Source organism: Gadus chalcogrammus, chromosome 5 (assembly GCF_026213295.1).
Source record: "Gadus chalcogrammus isolate NIFS_2021 chromosome 5, NIFS_Gcha_1.0, whole genome shotgun sequence".
NCBI classification, from domain to species: Eukaryota; Metazoa; Chordata; class Actinopteri; order Gadiformes; family Gadidae; genus Gadus; species Gadus chalcogrammus.
This window is the reverse complement of record NC_079416.1, coordinates 19,403,267-19,422,152: the sequence shown is the minus strand read 5'-3', so window position 1 is coordinate 19,422,152 and position 18,886 is coordinate 19,403,267. Positions and strand designations below refer to the sequence as shown.

The following is an 18,886-nucleotide window of genomic DNA, read 5'->3' as shown; positions in this document are numbered from 1 at the left end:
TCGGTGTGTGTGTGTTGTGTTGCAAGCGTTTCAGTGAGCCTGTGATTCGCGATGAGCTCGGAGCTAAAGTCACAAACCAAAAGAAGGTTCCAGAACCTGTGGACAGAATGAGGTCCGCTCGTGTCGAACACACATCAGGGGAGCAGCTTACTGATACACTGATGATGAATCTATGAGTTAATCATTGATTACTTTATTATTTAATCACTGAGTCTATAAAATGTCATGAATACTAGCAAATGCTCTTCAACATTTAACCCGAGCTCAAAAGGAAAATGTAAAATGTTCTCTCAATTGTTTGCTTGCTTTGTACAATCTAAACCCAAGTAAAGCAGACAATTATTTGCACTTCTTAAGCTTTAAGCAAGAATATTTGCATTTTAATAATCGATCAATTATTAATAAGCATGAGACCAATTAATGATCAAAATTATAATCAAAGGATTTCTTGTTAATTTAATAATTATTGGACAATCCCATACTTGACTAATCGCTTATTTAACTAATCCCTTATTCGAAGAACCACTCATTGATCGCTGTTCAACTAATCACCTCAACCCTAAACACAAGCAAGCTTTTCTTTTAACACATTAGCTTCGGAAACATCCCTGCTCGATCCTGTTTCTCGCCACAGGTTAGAAATAAACGTTAAACACAGTCTGAGAGAAAGAACAGCGCCCTCTGGTGGCCAAAGAACCGCTACATTCCACAAATTTTCTCTCGAACATTCAACGAGGGGGGGTGGGGGGGGGGAGAACGAAAACAAAGGACTTCACCCACTGCTACAAAACAATTGAACCAAACATTTTTTTCCTGCAAATGGCCACACATAGGCTACTGTATATAAAGGATCAGCGTTCTCTGTAGAGTGTGATGACAACAGAGGGCTAGCACACTGATGTAGCGTATAACAGACAGTCAGCCATGTAGACCACCAACAGTTGGTTAGGTGTTTTACCCCTTCCTTCCACCAGTCAGATCTCTTACTTCAAGTAACATGCAAACACAAATCTGTTCCCTGATTATGGAGTACACACTGTCAAAAACGTAACACTAAGACTGGCATGCCTGTACCAGCATTCTGTAACATCCGGTCGTGAAGATGACAATTCCAGTTTCCATCTCCGTATGACTGAACCAAAATGCGTTCTATTAATAAAACCCCAGCACATTTACCATCTACAGATTTAGCAGAGTATACCCGATAGTAGGTTTACAATGAAAAACATCAATCTCCCATCATGCTGATGGTTTGTGTGTGTGCGTGTATGTGTGTGTGTATCTGTGTGTGTGTGTGTGTGTGTGGTTCCAAACCTAACATACAGTACATATTTTGGCATAGATAGTGATTTCATATCCTCTTTACACAACATTAAACTCGGAATACGACGGATCGGCTATTATTCAAAGGACCTTCCAATAAAATATAACAAAAATAAATAGACAAAAAAAAACACAGCAAAGTATGAAATGTGAAGCAGGCAGCTGATTGGCTAAGCCAGGTGTCCCGTGTGGAGCGTTCACCTGGGCAGGTGCTCATGGTTTCTACAGGTGTATCAAAAGTCAACGTGAAACATCTTACACTGGACAACCGTGTTTGGTGGAAACGACAAACAAGATGGCCCCTAGATGGTTAGGTGGGAAGTGGGGGGGGTCTTCACTGTAGCCTGTGTGTGTGTGTGTGTGTGCGTGCGAATGTGTGTGTGTGCGTGATCTGTACAAAGTCTGAATCGATTGTATTCATTGGTGGACCGTACCGGCCAATCGACACAAGTCTCCTGCCGATCTTCCCTCCTCCTCTCACTTCCTGTCCAGGTGCGGCCGCCGACAGGAAGTGGCGGCCGGGGGGGGGGGAGGGGGGGCGGGTTCAGGGGGTCCCGGCGTGGCCCATCAGTCTCTCTTGCGGTCCTGTTGGGGGGGGTCGGCGGGCTGTTGCTCCGCCCCCTTGGCGCCCGGGAAGGCGTGGTGGTAGAGGTGTCTGTGGTTCGCCGCGACGTTGTAGAGCTTGTAGAGCGCCTGAGGACCAGAGAGAGGACAGGCGGGGGGGAGGGTCAGGGACCAGCGCCGGGTGCGGACCTCTTTAGTAGGCCCAGAGTACAGAGGGAGGTGTGTGTGTGTGTGTGTGTGTGTGTGTGTGTGTGTGTGGGTGTGTGTGTGTGTGTGTGTGTGTGTGTGTGTGTGGGTGTGTGTGTGTGTGTGTGTGTGTGTGTGTGTGTGTGTGTGCACGTGCGTGCCTGAGTAGTGGTCCGAGAGGTTGCCAGTCTCACGCCTAGATATTGATTGGCAGGTTTCTATCCTATCGAGTGTCGGATCAAGTAGGGGCGGGTCTTAAAAGGTGGGGAAGACTTGGGAGTGTTTTACCAACAGCTTAGCTCCGCCTCTCCTAGGTGGAGAGCTCTCCTTCACTCTCTGCGAGCTAAGGGTGTCTAACTTTGGCCTGTTAAGCTCTTTGAGATGGTGTTTGCAGTACAAAAAATGGATAATCTGTTTTTATCTGTAAAGTTGATTTCATGAGCTAAGATAGAAAGAAAGATCGGTTTATATTCAAAAGAAGAAGTGCTTACCTCATTCGTGCTTCCCTGGAGAAAACAGAAAGAGAACAACAACGTTTTAGATTACATACTTCAGTTATAAGATCACATCAAATCAGCACCACTCCCATTGGATGTGCATCATTTGATATCAGCTGGATGGTAGTGCCATCTAGCGGTCTTATTAAGGCTGAACGATTTCTGTGTTGGGTTTTATATTTTGCCCAAAATAACTTGATAATAAGAAAACTGTAAAACTGTGAAAAATGCTAAATTATGCTTAGTTTGTTTCTGAGTCAATCTCCCGGCTTCTTTATGACGTAGATTCCTTCAGCTGTCCCCGTATTCTTGCAGACGTGTCCACTTCCCCCTCAGAGTGTAGATGACCTTGGCCTACCTCGACACTCCCTCCCCTCCCCTTTCCTGACATCAGACCTCCGTGCTTTGATATCCCTGCCCACGATGGGAGAGTCTCCCCATAAGAGCCACCAACACCCAGTGCCTCTGCGCGGATGCTGGCTGAACTCTCCCAGTCCTGATGTGAGAGACTCACTTGTTCAGAGTTCACCAAGACTCTGCATAGCCTCCCCCCTTAACCCCCCCCACCCTTCATATGCACTTATTGTATGATTTACGTCCTGGCACTTAATGTTACCACTTATTGTACGTTGTACGTCCTTGCATTTAAAAATAGTACAGAGCATCGTTGACATCTGATCCTAGCGATCTTTGCTGTGTACGGGGGGGTATGGGTTAACCTAGAAATTGTTAGTGCTTGCCACTTGGTTTTGTGAACATCCTTACTGTAACGACAGCGGTATATATTGTTTCTCTGTCTTCTGACGAATGTACTTGTATAATAAGTCGCTATGTACAATAAGTCGCTTTGGATAAAAGCGTCTGCTAAACACCCTAGATGTAAATGCACCAAACACGAGAAAGGTCTCGGGGCGGGGGGGGCCCCCTCACCTGGTCCCAGAGGGCCCCGGCCACCTGGTCGATGACGGCCCCCAGCTCGCGGTACTCCCCGGAGTAGCGGATGTAGGCCCAGGTGCACAGCGTGATGAGCGCCAGCCCCAGCACCGTGTTGCACACGCTGGCGATGACGTCCACGCCCACGAAGCCCGTGACGCCGGCCGCCACGTACATGACGAAGATGACCACGAAGAGGGTGGCGGGCGTGCGCGCGGCGTGGAAGATGTTCTTGGAGTCGTTGTGCTTGATGTACTGGACGAACACCTCGTCCACCTCCGTCTCCAGCTGCTGCAGGTACCGGCGGCTGAACTCCTCGCCGCCCATCTTCTTCACGCCGCGGAACACCTGCAGCGCCTCCTCGCGGATCACGCCGTGCCGCGCCTGCAGCTCGGCGGGCGCCAGGAAGGGCCGGTCGCCGCCGCACACCTGGGGGGGGAGGTGACAGGTGGGTGGGGGCGTGAGTCAGGTGGTTCGTGGCGACGAAGGGGGAGTTATTTTGCAGAAGAACGAGAAAGACATGAGATTGACCGGGCAGGAAACCATATCTTGCGGTTACATCATCGGGTTTGCCGCTGCCCGCTGTGACGAATCAAAGGTCCCAGAGGACTCCCACCCCATCTCTCTGGTAAGCTATTCCTAGATTTAGGTTACCGTGTCGCTAGGAAAATGCAATCGAAACGCCAGTTTGGATCCGATATTAAAGACGAAATAAAATCGAGACAAAACAAGCGCCCACCTCCTCCATCTTCTTGTTGTAGAGGTCCTTTGCGGCAGCGACGGCTGCTAGGTTGTTCGCCTCGGCGGTGGCCTGTTGGCAAAGGGTGGGGAGGAGTTAGAGAGGAGTTAGCTCATCATACGATCCATGAGAAGGACCACGTCGCTGTATGGAGGGCGTTGCCGGCGGGGAAGGCCATGTGTACGGATACCTGCAGCATGGACTTGGGGTGGGGTAGCTCCTCCCCCTGGTAGATCTTGATGTAGGCCTGAGATGGAGGGGAAAACGTGTTAATGTGTCTTGTGTTTTATTAACCGAACACTACAGCTCCTAACCGTAACCCTAACCGTCCCCTGAGAGGAGAGATCCTTCTCCTGAGTTCCCCTCAAGGTTTCCTCCCTCTGGGTTTGACATAAAACCCTAACCCGATTAAACAATGTATACCTTAATACCCCCCATTAATATCCCACATAGTATGGAGGAGCTCTGCAGGGGGCATGAGATAAAAGAGTCTGCTAAATGCTCTGCTAAGTGTAATTATAAGTAACATGGGGTCAGCACCTTGAAATACTCCAGCAGGCCTCGGCAGGTGATCCTGCTGCCGTTGATCTCCTTCACGTCCAGGTTGGCCGGGCTCAGCAGCCAGGGGACCAGCACCTCCAGGTTATCGATGAAGTCCTTGTCGATCTCTAGGGGAGGAGACGGAGGAACAGAGGCGAGTCTGAGAGCGCCTGGTCCGACCGGCGACATGTCGACGCACTCCGGCAGTCACACCTCATTCCGTCACACTTCATTCGATCTTCGACTTGGTTCAAATGCCATTTCTTCGGGTTGAACAGTTTGTGTACCTGTTCAACCTGCCTCCGACTACTCCTGTTCCCCATACCTGAGTACAGGTAGGGGACAAGGAGAAAGAAGGAGGTTGTGGAGGCATCTCAACAACGTCCACAGGTAAGGGTGTGGACGGGATGGAGGATGAAAAAGAAAAGGTATGATTTCCGGAAAAAAAAAGATCTTTCGCCATGAGGCAGTCACTGAACACCGTCACTATTCCTACATCAGTGAAATGTCCCTGACTGAGGTGTCTGGCGGTTTGGAGCCGCTGGTGACGTAGGAGAGACATGCAGCCGTCCTACCTTTGATCCGGCCGTCGAAGTTGGGGTTGGTGGCCACCTTGAGGCCGGGATGGGGCATCAGGTAGCAGGAGATGTTGGTGAAGCAGGAGTGGATGTGCTTCCTCACGTTCTGCAGCTCCTCGTGCTGGTTCTCTGAGATCTGGAGAGCGCCCAGACCACGAGGTTCATGTGTTAGTGCAGCATGTATTGCATCGGGTCCTTTTTAAAGGAAAATGTAATTTTATCCTCATATCCTAAGATCTTGTCTAAAGTATAGCTGATGGAAACGGTAGCCACGGCGATGTGTGTACCTTGAGCCTCTTCTCCAGGAAGGTCATCCCTCCTTCCTGTCCGTAGGGGAACTCGTAGGGGAAGCTCCAGTCCCGCACCAGGAATCTCAGCGACTGGAACACAAGATTCCCAGAGGTCAGAGGTGAGTCACAAAAACCAGGAAGCAGGAATTAGGAAGCGGCGGTTTGTAGGGCTGGTGTACCTGGAACGGCTTCAGGCAGGTCTCCTCCATGGCCAGGCGGCCGTACTCTGTGAAAAGCTGGGATGATAGATCGTTTCCACAAAGTTATTGTTGTTGAAATCGGTCTTCCCATTCTCATACCCCATTAAACAAAAAAATGTCCTTCATGCTCAATTCCACACCAGACAAACAATGATATTCTAGCGTGGCTAATGTATCGTGTGAAACATTTAGACCTCTTGATGAAAACGGATGATAATATTACCGCTATTATTACTTTGACTTGAATCAGTTTATTTCAGTTCAAATTATTCTTAGCTTTCTATGATGTCATGGGTTGTGTATATATGTATATACCTATGTGTATATATGTGTTTATACCTGTAGATGCTGAAGATCATCCTCCTGGACGTTCTGAGAGATATTATAAACCTAAAGAAAGAGAAACAAGTTACACCGACCTGACTGATATTTTCATATGGGTTGACAGGAAACAAACATGACACAGAAACATTCAATCTAAAGACAATTTTTTAATATCGGTACTAAATTGCTCCAAATCTTGCCTTTCCATTTTTAAGTTGCACCAACATAATTGTAAACCCTGTATTCCTATTGGTCTATGGTTTCCATGGTAACCCCGGAGTGTACCTGCATGGAGCTGATCATGGTGCTGAGAGCGAACACCGTAGCGGAGTCCCTCAGGGTGGACTGGCTATCGAAGGTTCCCTGGGTGTCCATCAGCAACACCGCCACCTGCAGGCGAGGCGCGGCCAGGCAGGCGGTGTCATTTAGAATGATGATGCGTTCGTTAGTCATGTTGATTCATGCAAATTCATGTAAATTCATGTTGATTAGCACACGTTTGGTGCTAGCTGCTGTCAGCAAGCTCTGTACTAATTGCACTTCAAAAGGGGGAAAGGTGGAAATAGGAGAGACAGAGTAATGGAGATAGTTTTGGCAGTATATATATTTTGTGTGTGTGTGTGTGTGTGTGTGTGTGTGTGTGTGTGTGTGTGTGTGTGTGTGTGTGTGTGTGTGTGTGTGTGTGTGTGTGTGTGTGTGTGTGTGTGTGTGTGTGCGTGTGTGTATCTATCGGTTTTCATAATTAATATGGGCAGAGGGAACACCTGTGTGAGAAAGTAGAGTAGCTAATCCACATTGCATGATTAACCAGTGGTATGAACCACAGGGAAATAGAGGTTGTTGTTTCATGATATAATACGATGCCACTGAGCCAGTTAGAAGATGACACGTTAGAGGAGGTGCTGGGAAGTTCCAGTCCGGTCCTGCAAGCATAGAAACCCATGCCACATTTCCACTCCATGCAGGCAGAGAGCCAGGCGGACGTTCACACCGTCCACCACAGGGTGAGCCAAAAGCCCACGGTCTCCTCAAATACACGGAGCGGACTCCACACGTCCGAACCGGACCGTACCTTGTGTCCGTCCGGCTTGTCCACCAGGAACACCTCGCTCCAGATCTGGATGCCGGTGGTCTCCCGCTCCGACCCCCCCCGCCAGGTGAATCCAGTGAGGGGTTCCTCCGCCTCGCCCAGCCAATCCACCGCAGCCTGGACACCACATCCAACCAATCATCACACCGCTTGTTGCCATAGAAACACTGGGGTGGGAATATAAGGGGGGGGGGTGGGGTTCCGTCTGTTGCACTGTACTCCACTCTGTGCTCACTGTACAAAAAACGGAACGTCACCAACTTTATGAATACGTGTAGCAATGACCATGACGTCATCGTAACCCCATGGGGGTGGCGGGGGCAGCGGTCCCAGCCCGAGGGAGGGGGGGGGGGGGGGGGGGGGTGTGTCAGGTGGTCCGGACTCACCTGTTTGTACATGTAGCGCAGCATGAAGTCCATGAGGAAGGACTTCCCTTGCGGAAGGCTCCGGCCACGGACACCGCCACCACGTCCCGGTCCCTCACCTCCTCCGCCAGCAGGATGCGACTCAGGGCGGCCTCGTCCAGCTCGAAGGTGTGGTCGTCCTTGACGACCAGCACCTGGACGGGCCGCGCCCTCCCGTCAGGCTCCTCCTCCTCCGAGCTCCAGTCGTACACGTTTTTGTCGCTGAGGGACCCTAAGAACCAAGTGGAGGGGGGGGTTTAAGGTACCCTGTTATAGAGCTCTTCAGAGTTCAGGGGAGCTCTACAGGGTATCTTAGAGCTCTACAGGGTACCTTAGATCTCTACACTATGCCTTAGAGCTCTACGGGGTTCAGGGGGGCTCTACAGGGTATCCTAGAGCTCTACACTATGCCTTTGAGCTCTACAGGGTATCTGAGAGCACTACAGGGTACCTTAGATCTCTACACTATGCCTTAGAGCTCTACACTATGCCTTAAAGCTCTCCAGGGTATCAGAGCACTACAGGGTACCTTAGAACTTCAGGGTACCTTAGATCTCTACACTATGCCTTAAAGCTCTACAGGGTATCAGAGGAGCACTACAGGGTACATTAGATCTACAGGGTGCCTAAGAGCTCTAAAGGGTATCTCAGAGCTTTACAGGATCGCTTACAACTCTATGAGGTAGGTTAACAAGGTACGTAAGAACTCTATTAGAGCTCCACAAGATACAGCACAACTCTCCAGCTCCAGTTAGAACGCGACAGGTTCCAGAGCTCTACTGGGTACATTGAAACAGCTTATGTTAGATATCTACAGAGTACATCAGAACTCTATTAGAACTCTAAAGGGTTTTTACCCCATATGGTACATTATAACTATATTAGAGCTCTGCAGGGGGGATTAGAACCATATAGGGTACCTTTGAACTATATATACTCTATGGGGTACATTAGAACTTTAAATTACAACTCTACAGGAGACTAGATTAGAATTCTGCGGGACGAATTACATCTGTAGAGAGCACAATAGAGATCACTCTATTAGAACTCTATCAGAACTCTACAGGGTACTTTGCTCCACTGAAATTAATAGAAGCTCTAAAGGGCTCATTCTAGAGCATGAGTGCACTTCAGGGCTGGACGAACGAGGTGTGGTTGGTATTTTCTTCTGGTGCTTTTAACCGACATATGAGATGTCAAAAGCAATTCATTGATTACATCTATGGAAATGCAGTTAGCAAAGTGTTGTTTTTTTCAATGTCTGAATGCTCCACTAATATCCCAGCTGAACGTTTCTTCTCCTCGCCCCCGGGCGGGGGAGCGGTGGGTGATATAGGCTGAACTGACTACTTTGTAGTGATTCAGCGGGACGGTTCAGTGTGTGTGATGGTCCTCCCCTCCCGCTCATCCTGTTAGAGAACATCTTGGAGAAGATGTGTCCATTACGGACACTTCCTTCTCGTCTTACATCAGTGGACTGGGAGCAGGAGGGCTGAGTGGTGATCCATGCTAGGCTATGATCCACGCTAGGCTATAAGGCCATCTGTTCATAGCCAGGACAACATGGGCATGTGTGCTGCTGCTTCCGAGCAGTGACTCAGTTGGTTTTCTGTCTCTAAAACCGTTTCATGTATAGTGGGGGAGCAATTATTATCCCCATAAGCTCAGCAGAGGAAATAACCATACTTGTCTTGAATTATAGCGTTTAAAGCTGTGGTTATCAGTCATCATCCCTGACATTACGGGGTTAAGGGCGATAGGCTCGGGATTACATCAACGGCCCGCGGTGAAATATACGGTGGAGATGGTCGTTTATGATGCTCGCAAAAAACTAAACGTGGCCACAGCAGGCAGACACATAACATAGAGATTCAGGTACAGATTCAGAGGTGCATCCAAATTATGATAAATTCTTCCATTCCTGCACCGATACTGCTTTGTCATGGCATTGACTTTGTTACCTCTCGACTCTTTATACTACGGCCTCACCCTAGATAACCTGACAACACGCCCAATACACGCACACACACATGCACGCACACACCCACACTCAAACACACACACACAAACACACACACACACGCACGCACGCACGCACACGCACACGCAAGCATAAAGCATCCACACAAAAAATTACGCTTCCAAAGACATCTAGGCTTATGGGACATCGGTCCGGTCTACAGTTGCGGGTCAGGACCGTCATGGTACTCTCGTACCCCCCCGCTAGATACCTCGGGACCGGGCCTGTGTGTGTGTTTTATAGCCGCTGCTCGTCTTGAGGTAGATACATTGATAACGAGAGACGCTGTGGAAGGGGTTATGAAAGGCGACGCGGCCATCGTGTTGATGATGGTAATGGTGGTGATGGCCAGCAATCGTCTGAGCCCACTGTTTAAATGTTATGATGATCGAAGGCCACATCTTCCACTCATACTCTCCCCTACGTCTTCGGCTGCCTGCTTAACGAACACAGATGTAGCTGTTCCTCTAGGCCCGCTGGGCCGGGAAGCAGAACACTTTACTCACCGTTTATACAACATGTAGGCCTACATGTTTTTTTTCTACTGAATATCAAATTATTAGAATTTACGGTTATGATTGTGTTTTGCTATCTCTGATTAAGCTGGCCTAGTATGTGTTAATGAAAGGCATGACAGGTAGCATATAGATCCGCGTATTGTCAGATAAAAACACGCCTCTCCCCTATAATAAACGGCGTTTAAATGTAACCCCCTTAAGCACCACAGGGGAATAACTGACGACTGTTCGCTCAATCGGACCTTTTAACACCTGATTTGCTGCATCGCTTACATTCTTGCCTCACCAGGGTTGAAAATTGTATGCGCGGTAAAAATAAATAAATAGAACAAACAGGTAATATAAAATGCGGTACATACACTCACCCCAGCTGTCTCTGTTTTTGTTCTTGGCCATGGCGTTGTCCTTAACCCTCTTCGTAATAATAAACGACCCTAAACGCTGGTCATTGGAATCGGGTGGGGAGGATACTTCATAGACACACAAGTGATGCCCTTATCAAAGGAGGACGGTGGAGGCTCTTAACGGGCGGGCTGCGGCGCATATATTGGCCGCCAGGGGGCGATGGTGTCTGTTGTTTTCGTCAGGTGTACATATTTAAATACAGCCTAGTTTCAACCATAAATCTACAAAACGTTGTCACAAGCTTATCAGCAAAGCTCTCTCTATAGTGTGCATTTTATGACTGTTGCAACAACATAGGCTACTTATCATTGTTTGTACGATGCATTGTCTTGCCTTGAATTACATCATTAACCTGCACCATGAAGTATTAGCCCATTGCCATCGCTAGGTGGCGACACGTTCAGATAATTCGGAGAGAAATCTCGAAATAACGAGCCAATAGAAGATCAGAGACCCAGACTTTCATCAGTTTTGGGGTGCTCTGTGAATATAGAAAATAAAACAGTCGTGTACACATTTAAGGGTTTATTGTGCTTTTGATACAAGAACAAGAATATTTTACATACCTTTTTTAAATAATTGTTATTACACCCTATACTTTTTATTTATTTGATTGTACTTAATTGTTGTACTCAACTTTCAAGCTATATTATATTATTGCAAGTAGAGCCATTGTCACAGCAAAACGTTCTGTTCCTGCCCAGGATCCACACAGTCCCCTGAACGTGAACCCTGTCAGCGGGAGGAGACTGCATGTCCCCGGCCTGACGCGGGGATCCTGCGGCTCAGCGACGGCGTCTGTCGCTGCGGATTAACGAGCGGAGAGAGTGGACGGCAGTAGCCGACACAAGTTTGCAGTTTCACCCCCCGAGAACAAAGGGACACATTCTGTCCGGATAACTTGCTGTTCGACGCGTTAACAACCCGGTCTCAACCCAGTTTGGAAACTTATTCGACATGCGGGACTTATTCCGCCGTCGTACGAGCGGTACAGACGGTATGTTTTTTTTTTACTTCAACTTGTTAGCCGCAGCTAGCTCCGAAGCTAACGCCAGATCCTCAGCGGTAGCTGTCTAGCCTAGCCTAGCTGCTAAGTCCCTATCTCAGCTTGTTAAGACCTGGCTAGGACTACGTACTGGAGTTTACTGTCCTGTATTACGACTGCTACTGTTATGTCCGTGGCAACTGTAACTGTGAGTTGTTCCGAAGAGCCTGTATAAAGTATTGGTATTATGTATCATCGTACGATAAATACAATACATACTATTTATTAAAAAACTAAACTATAGCTGAGGGATGTACCGTTTTGTGGCTGACCACATATACACAAGGAAGGGTTGTATTTCCGAAAAATAGCCGGACCCTTCCTATGGAGATACTTTTTGCTGTTTTTATTCATAAACCACAGGGGATCCGTCTGTATTACGCTTATTCTGATCGATGGCTTAACAAGAGCTTTGGGTTACTTTCTGAAAACTTTTTTCTGCATGTCATTTCCAGGACTTGGAGCGGTGTGATGCTTTGTGAAGGGACCGAAGCACGAATCAAAGTTTCCCTCCGGACTTTATTGAAATAGACTTCGTCCTAATCTGTGTCGCCAACTCAATGTGAAGCATCGTCCGAGCAGACGAGCAATCTCTCGCTATCATGGAGGTGTCTCCTCGGCCCAGCGGGGAGATCCAGAGACGGAACCCGCAGAACGACTTCGAGCTGATCCAGAGGGTTGGAAGTGGGACTTATGGGGACGTGTACAAGGTACGACCATGGACCGAGTGACACCCCCTATTACCATGAGTGGCGTTGTTGTTATTCATGTGAAGAAGATGTGTACCACCCGAGTGCATGAGTGGGTTGCTTGGTAACTTTCCCAGTCCACCCCTGAGCGAAGGGCTTACTTAAATGGCTCCAATTAAAAAAAACATGTTATTAGCAGTGAATAAACTTTAACCATATGCATCATTGCTGACAATTTTGCAGAGTTTTGGCAAAAAAGAAAAAGATCTGCGGTGTCACACAAGAATGTTTTTATCCTTTCGTAGGCAGTTGATATGATTAAATATGTGTATGGTGATACTCTGACATGCCTGTTGCTGGCCCTCGACTCACAAAGCCTTCAGCAGCCCCCCCCCCTCATTCCCCATTCCCCACCCCCTAGACGAGCCAATGGTGGAATGCAGTGCCTGGTATTCTCCGAGAGCACACGCACATACACCCACACACACACGGGGCCGCAGCCCGGTGAAATCCGAGCAGGCCCCTGTCTAAACACGCGCTGGGCTCTGGGTGTGTTCCCGGCCCGAATGACAGCGGAAATACTCTAAATGGGAAAAGTCCTCCTTTCTCTCTGTCTCTTTGTATTTGTTCTGCTTCACACATTGGAAGCCTCACGGGGGAGGGTTTGTCTACGTTGGGATCTGGGCAGTAGCTGGTTATGTTTATGATGGGGTAATGAAGGTGTGCTGATTTGAATCTACGCGGGGGAAAAGGTTATCAATGCGGGCCTTTATCGCTGGTGATAACTCTGGTAATGTTCATTACTTGGAGTTGTAGGTCGGAGCTGTCTTATTGCTGGGAGGTGAATACAGATGGTGAAGGCACTGCATTCATACAGCCCTTTTCTAAGCAGGGCGACCCTATGTGTGTTAAAATGAGGGGCTCCCATTCAAGCATGCATCACCCATGTGTGTCAACCATGCAGTACAAAAGCCAGTCAGGGGTTTGGTGTTAAGGAACTGGGCATTGAACCTTTAACCAGATGACCTGCTCAGCCTCCTGAGCTATTGCACTTCCACATATTTGTACAGCTTGTATCTTGGCGATCACTGCAAATACTTTACTAATGTGAACGCCACGAATAATGGGTAATGAAATCATTTTGGGTCTGATGTATGACCCTGCATTTAATCAGCATAATTGTCTAGATTGAAGATTGTGTCTTGGACGGTAACGCGAACCTCTTAATTCATATTGACAGTGCAGCGGGTGGCACAGATTGACTAATAGCCGTTATTTACCCCGGCGAGGTGAAACACTCTAAGCAGCTCCTGGCTGCTTTCCTAATACGGGATCCGGTAAATACCTGGAACCAAACTGTTTTCCCGTCATGGAAAACCCTTGGTAAGGGAGGCAAACACGTCCTGTAGACTGCATGGAAAGGATCAAGCATCCAGAGAGTAATCACGTTAGATGCAGGGTCGGCGGCTGCCAGGGCGTTTGACACCCAGCCGGGAGGTTGAGGGTTCAAACCCTGATGACTTGTCCAAACTGTAGGCCTCCTGGTACAAGAGGTACACCCCCAACACTCCATTAACAACATTTAGGCAATTAATATATTGTTTGATAATATGGCTCAAGTATTTGCAATGACCGGTTATTAAGCAGCCAATGTTTATTCGTGCACAATAAATGCCTAAAAGTAATCCATAACGAAAATTGGATTTAGATTTATTTTCTGTCGATCCACACATGGCTTATTTGACTAATCGTTGCAGTCCACATACTACATTCATCCAAACGCATAGTGGACATTAAGAAACCCGCTCATATGCACTCGGCTATGATCCCCTGGAGAAAGGTTCTGCTGGAAGGATTACTCCCAGAGTTCTGGGTTCAGAGGACAGCCTGTGGTTCCCATAGTGAGGATCTAGCAGCCCAGAGACATCAGCCACCTGACCGGCAACACCTTCCAGCAGAGCTGGATAAACCGCTTCTCCGCTCCTGCATTGATGTCTCCGCTACGGACGATGTTGTGAGGTGACGGCGCGGAGTTGTGTGTGTGTGTGTGTGTGTGTGTGTGTGTGCTGACACAGGTATTAAGTGCCACATTGCAAGCAGTGGAACGGGGGTGTTTTTGTCATCTCGCAGCGCCTGTGTCGGCCTCAGACATGTCGTCGTCAGTCTGTCAACGGGTAGAGGGTTCCTTGCAGCCCAAGGCCTATTTAAAATCGTACGTCGTGGGCGCTTTCTTGTCTTGTCTGTCCTGTGAAGCATTTCTGAAATGTTGAGTTTCTTTGCTCCCGTATGTGTGGGATGTACTGCAGATGTACACGATGTACACTGCAGACACAGGTCACGACTGCATAACTATTCACTGCTCCGTTGTCACCCCTTGAATCTTTTGTTGAAGTCCTTCTTGACTGTGGTCAAGACGGTTTGATAAGCCGGACAAAACATACTCTGATACGCGTCCACGTGCATACACGGACGCACGTAATCGTTTAAAAGCGCCAAACTGATCGGTCATAGGGTCATAGGGTCATATGGTAACGAATCAACAGTTCACGTTGGAGTACAGTAGAGGCTGTTAAGCATATTTCCTCGCAGTATTTGTGTAAAAGAAAAAAATGATTTACCGCCAATGATTTAATTAGATTGTATAAACAATTGAAGGTAGTTTCAGTTTCACATTAGCAGTTGAAATTGCATGTGGATGCTGCTGCAGATCCTCATTTTTACTAGCTGCATTGGATCACCGGTTTGTCCTAAGATGCGTATGAGACCATGCACTCAGCATGCATTTAGTAACTAATATCCATTTGTGTGTGTGAGTGCACACATGTTCTCCGTATGCATGTGCACGTGTTGTCCGTATGCGTGTGCATGTGTTCTCTGTATGCGCGTGCACGTGTTGTCCTTATTTCATTTAATTTAATTTAAAGGACTGCACGTTAATCTACATTTCTGTAAATGTGGCAGTGTTAGCCAGCAGGCTCATTATCAACTGTAGTCCTTTGGCATGATGTTAAGCTAGGCACAGGATGGCTAAAAAGTAAGAACATATTAAAGAATACACACGGCAACAGATAACAGTATAACATGATGCCTTATGTGCGTGCACTGCACGTTGACCGCTGCGTTGAACAACATCGGTCACTCAGTGGTTCAGCGCGTCAACGCTGCACTCGCCGCAGAGGAGGCCCAACAAGAGGGTTTCCTGCTGGTTCATTGGGTGCAGTTCTTAACCCGAGGTCGGCGTGTCTCATCTGAACAGCTGAAGGGTGGGTACACTGCCCGGGTTTCAGGGGGTTACGGACCTCCAGCTCCCCTCCTCCATCACATCAAACCTGTGTCTGGAGCCCAGCACGGAGCACTTTCACTAGGTCAGGGGTCAGCCACAGTTCAACATGCAGTGCCAGTCTGACATTTTCTCGTTAATGAGTGTGCCTTAAGCAACAATATATAAAAAATGAAGCTGAATTTTGACACAGCGACCAAAAACATTTCCAGAAGACCTGTAATTGTACTATTTTCATATAGTCCACAATCATGCATCAACATTTTAAATGTTTTTTTGGTTGTTATATTTGCAACACGGGCTTACAAATTATAATTACATATGTCCCATATGTGGCAGCACAATGCTGCCGCATTGTGCTGTGAATCTTTTGAATAATAAAAAATAAATCTTTTTTTAAGTGAGCCAATGCTGCCCCGTGCAGTGGTGGCACGCGTGCCTAGGGTTGCCGACCCCTGCACTAGGCAATGAACCAGCAGGAAACCCTCTTGTTGGGCCTCCTCTGCGGCGAGTGCAGCGTTGACGCGCTGAACCACTGTGTGACCGATGTTGTTGAACAGGAAGTTAAAGCGGTGGTCCAATCAGCTGGCGGATCAGAGAGCTGGGTGCAAGGTGTGACTCATGGATGCAGAGGAGTTGTAGCAAGAGATTGAGAAAGAGGTTTTTCTGATGTTGTCTTTGTCGTGTGCAAAATACAATCAGGTTAGGAGATGGTTTGCGTTGCTGATTGAGGGACTCAGGTTTAAGTTCCTACACTCGTTTCTGTTCATGATGTCTTCCCTGGACGTTAAACACTACTGATCGTATATATGTGTATCTGTCTATCTGTTCTGCTTTGGCAGTCGCTGCTTTTATCAAGAGTTTCATATCCACAATCATCAGCCTTGGCTGGAGAAGATGTATTATAGGAAAGATAAGAAATATTCGTCATACATGTAATCTCACTTAAAGGTTGGGTATGGGATTTGTGAAACGCCAGCAGATTTTGAAAAACCCCTCTCCTTCAACGCTGACTCTGACTCCACCCATTCCAAGTACATGGACGCGCAATCATGCACGAGCGAACACGGATGCGCGAGAGTGAGCCATTAGCTAGTTAGCTCCAGTAGTTACCGCAGGATAACAACAAACAGAAGCTTGCTCTGGGTCACGAGCTTTGAGTACGTGCACGAAGGGGTCACTCGTGGGTGGGGGGGGGGGGGGGGGGGGGGGGGGGGTGGGGGGGGGGGTTGCGCAGTACGACCTAGTTTGATTGACGTACTTACTGTCCAATGACACTCGGTGGGTCTGGAAATCATTGGCTGGAGTTTTTCGAGCTCTGCCCGTTCCACAGATGATTGACTTGTTTAATTTTCATGTCAGTATTTCTAACTCTGGCTGTAAGTGGGTTATGATAAGGATTTCAAGTAATTTTGCAAAAATGGCCAAAAAAGAGAATTCCATACCCAACCTTTAAGTATCTCTAAGATAACTGTAATGAAACAGGGCTCTTGTGGTGGTTGTTGTTGATCAAACCTGTGGCTCGTGTCACAACAGTGCATCGTGTTACATTACAGTTCAGGTTTATCTTCAGTTCCGATGAAGCTTATCGTTCATGTACCCTAAGCTAGTCTCACTGTTACATGGGTTGAGACTTGCGTCAGTCACTGATGATGGCCGTTTTGTTTTTCAGGCGCGAAACATCAAAACGGGAGAGCTGGCTGCCGTGAAGATTATAAAACTGGAACCAGGTAAGTGTCCTCCTCCTCCTTGTCGATGGCCTAACGGGGAGAATGCAACACACGTTTTGGTTTTCCAAAATGTCCATTGCTGTTAATGTTAAGCGTGGAACACACTGGCCCAACCGTTGGCCATCTGAAGCATTCGGGGAGACTCGGACTAGTACGGGAACAAATCTGTTCGGTGTGTTCAGCTGTGTTGGAAGCTTTTGGAACCAGGTGGGCGGTGTCTGGTCCGAATCAACATGCAAAGTCTGAGAGAGTTGGCGTCGTGAGGACTTGAGCCTCTGATTGGTTGCGTGCTGCTCGCAAACAACCGGCGAATCAGCGCGGTGTGTGTGTGTGGGAGGTGCGAACTAGCGCCACGAGACTAGCGGCACCCGATGTTAAGTAGACTTATATTGCATCTCGAGCAAGTGCAGCACTTTCACGCTACTCTGTAGTTGGCAGTAATCTTTGGGTTTGTTTCAATGCAACTTTTCTGCCGAATGGGTCAGGCGAGAGGCAACGGAGTGGTTGGATAAAGGCAGTTGGCCGTTGGTTTGAGTCTGGGCTGTGTGTGGGCCCTGGGATTGGGTTGACCGGACAACAACAAACGATGATAAAACGACTCTAAAGTCAATAAGTTAGGTCTATATTTTGAAGTGTGTGCAAGTTATAGAAAAAATAATTGTTGAATACAACCAACTTAAGCTGTGTAGATACTTTTGTCCTTCTGGGAAGAAAATGTTCTCGTATAATCATTTATTTAAAGCAAGTAAAAGTATTGTGTGTGGAGCTCTCACTAGAACTATTGCGGGGGAAATGTTTATGGTCGCACAGGATCTCTGGTGGTCCTGGGGGAAGACCTTTCAGGTCGCTCTCTACCTACCAATGATCTGTAGTGGTTGTGGTGCCGTTGACCACACTGTAGCACTGTTTCATGGTGGGGATGTGGTTGATGGTTGTTATGCGGGTGGGTGTTGTATGGTGCTGGTGATGCTAGTAACGTGGTGACCCAGTGACGGAGCTACCGTTGGCCAGATTAGAGGGATTACTGGTGGGTTTTGGCCCCAGGCCCCCCAGACAAAGCCTGGAGGATTACCCGACATTAAACCGTGAGATTCCCTCCTCGAGTGTGTCTCTGTCGCCCGCGGCCTCATCGTCACCGTGAGGAGGAGAAGGATGATACTGGTGGAGGAGAAAGGGGGTGCTAAGTAGAATGGCTTCAGCTTACATCATGGTACTCGGATCTTAACGACCTGTCCTCTTATCTGGACACGGAGATGATCACTCCGCTGACACATTGAGATGCTGCAGTGACACTTCCCTCAGTCAGAGCTTTCGAGCTTCGAGATGTGAACACTTTATTTATCTTCAAGGGGTAGCCTGGGTGTCCTAGCAATACTAAAGGACAGTGAAAAAAAGATGAGAGAAAATTATACAAATTACGCTGTAAATATAATAACTACAAATCACATTCACATTAAAAAAAGGAACAAATGTACAATATTTACAGATAGATACATTATTATAACCGTTTATCCCCAAAGACATCCACAGA

General features: G+C 47.7%; 2 protein-coding genes across 10 annotated transcripts in view; one reads left to right on the top strand and one right to left on the bottom strand.

Moving 5' to 3' along the window:
- Nucleotides 1–1,890: 1,890 nt before the first annotated feature.
- Nucleotides 1,891–10,602, bottom strand: atl1 (atlastin GTPase 1). The gene is given in 15 exon segments (XM_056590851.1): nt 1,891–2,016; nt 2,565–2,579; nt 3,501–3,932; nt 4,243–4,314; nt 4,433–4,489; nt 4,783–4,910; nt 5,358–5,496; nt 5,648–5,740; nt 5,830–5,886; nt 6,190–6,240; nt 6,460–6,564; nt 7,247–7,381; nt 7,651–7,700; nt 7,703–7,900; nt 10,572–10,602. Coding segments are annotated over 15 exon segments (1,689 nt in total).
- A 443-nt stretch (nt 10,603–11,045) lies between these two features.
- The window catches only part of map4k5 (mitogen-activated protein kinase kinase kinase kinase 5), a 46,612-nt gene continuing 38,771 nt past the window's right edge, over nt 11,046–18,886 (top strand). For 7 of the 9 annotated variants that reach the window (XM_056590807.1, XM_056590806.1, XM_056590808.1 and 4 more), the window contains exons 1-3: nt 11,047–11,608; nt 12,112–12,366; nt 17,298–17,355. In XM_056590807.1, coding sequence (XP_056446782.1) covers nt 12,259–12,366; nt 17,298–17,355 — 166 coding nt within the window. In that variant the 5' untranslated portion in view covers nt 11,047–11,608; nt 12,112–12,258. Of the gene's footprint in view, nt 11,609–12,111; nt 12,367–17,297; nt 17,356–18,886 lie in introns of all 9 variants that reach the window. The other 2 variants (XM_056590800.1, XM_056590801.1) reach the window with 2 other exon arrangements.